The following is a 1581-nucleotide window of genomic DNA, read 5'->3' on the forward strand; positions in this document are numbered from 1 at the left end:
AGTGAGGCATAAGCTGTTTTAATCCCCTCATTTTTGTTCAGTGCCACTCCAGTGCTGTCCCCACCGCCACCCCCCATCCTCCTCACTGACTTCCTCCCCTTTGCTGTATTCACCTCCCCACTCCCTCGGCCTTTCTCCCTATTGGTTTGAATCCATATTTATGAGGAAAGGATGAGGCATCCAAAATTAGACTAATGAGGTTCAGTGAACTGCTGGTTATGAAATTATAAATGTGTAACACTCCTCCATTTTCTCCCTCTCTTTTTCGGTCTCTCCCTCTCTCTCTCCACGACTCTCTCTCTCCCTCTTGCTCCCTCTTTTTCCCTTTTCATTCTAGATGTTCCTTGTGGCCTTGTCCTTTGCTTACTTCGCAAAGGCATTGTCGGGAAGCTATATGAAAAGCACAATAACCCAGTTGGAGAGGCGCTTTGACATCCCCAGTTATTTAGTTGGTGTCATTGACGGGAGCTTTGAAATCGGTAAGCACCAGATCCTCCCCCTCGAAAACAATCTTTACATGCTTTTTGAATTTGGGGGTAGGTGGGTAGGTGCATTGCTCTCTCCAGGAAACAGACAGCCACCGTTCTATCATGTGACAGGTATTAGCTACGTGCAGAAAGCTAAATAGCGTTTTGCGGCCCACGTCTGCAACAAGCAGAGTGTGTCTAAAGTTTTACTTAGCCTTAAGTGACTAAGTGGGTTTTATGGTTAGGCCCTTTGTATGAGTAAAAAGAGTTACCGTTATAACGTTTAAACGTCCACTTTTCACAAATCTTGAGATGAAAAGGACTGAGGAAATTCATGGTTTAACTACAGCCACTAACCAGATTATTGTCAAAACAATGACACAATAAGATGCCATAAATCCTTTCAATTGTTTATTGGTTAACATCAACTGGTTTATGCGAGCAAAGTGAAATTCTTACCCTGTTCTCAAGTTGCTAGCAGTACCGTCATGTTACACCAAAAAAACTCACTGCATGATTATGTACATACAGGCCTGCAATTCAAGCTGGTTGATGACTTTTCCGAAAGACCTCGCCCTCCTCATAGAAAGAGAACAATTCCATTGGCTGGTCACACGGATGTGTTTGTCAATTAAAATTAGATTTTTCCATTTTCCACATAAATAATGTCATTGTCAGGCCTTCAGAAAAGGCTTAGAAGGCCCTGACGGTCTGCCACTGGTACTGCCTCACCACAGTAACAATCATACACACTATCAGTACCTCCTTCCACACATGCACGTAGTGTGTAAACAGCATGCCAAACTCACACACCCCAGTTGTTAGCATAGTTTAGGCTAACAATTCGTGCCAGGTGTACCTTGGTGCAGACTTGAAGTCCACGAGGGCAGAAGGGAGTGCAGGAGTCAAGTCACACTGCAAGGACCCCTCTCACGTGGCAGTGGCAGCCAGTGTTTCCATAGGAGCGTTTCCATGGGAACGAGGCACTGAGTGGAGAAAGAGAGCGAGAAAGAGAGAGAGGGGGGCGAGGAGTAGAGAGGAGTGGAGCGGAGTGGTGAGGTGGTTGCAGAAGCATCATGGGGATCATGTGTCGTGACGCTGGGTTAGCCAGAAA

General features: G+C 45.7%; 1 protein-coding gene across 1 annotated transcript in view; it reads left to right on the forward strand.

The window, feature by feature from the left end:
• Window positions 1-337: 337 nt before the first annotated feature.
• The window catches only part of slco1c1 (solute carrier organic anion transporter family, member 1C1), a gene marked incomplete at both ends in the record, with an annotated part of 12711 nt that continues 11467 nt past the window's right edge, over window positions 338-1581 (forward strand). The window contains one exon of the mRNA XM_080851057.1: window positions 338-479. Coding sequence (XP_080707183.1) covers window positions 338-479 — 142 coding nt within the window. The remainder of the gene's footprint in view (window positions 480-1581) is intronic.

Source organism: Sprattus sprattus, assembly GCF_963457725.1.
Source record: "Sprattus sprattus genome assembly, chromosome: 14".
Classification (NCBI taxonomy): Eukaryota; Metazoa; Chordata; class Actinopteri; order Clupeiformes; family Clupeidae; genus Sprattus; species Sprattus sprattus.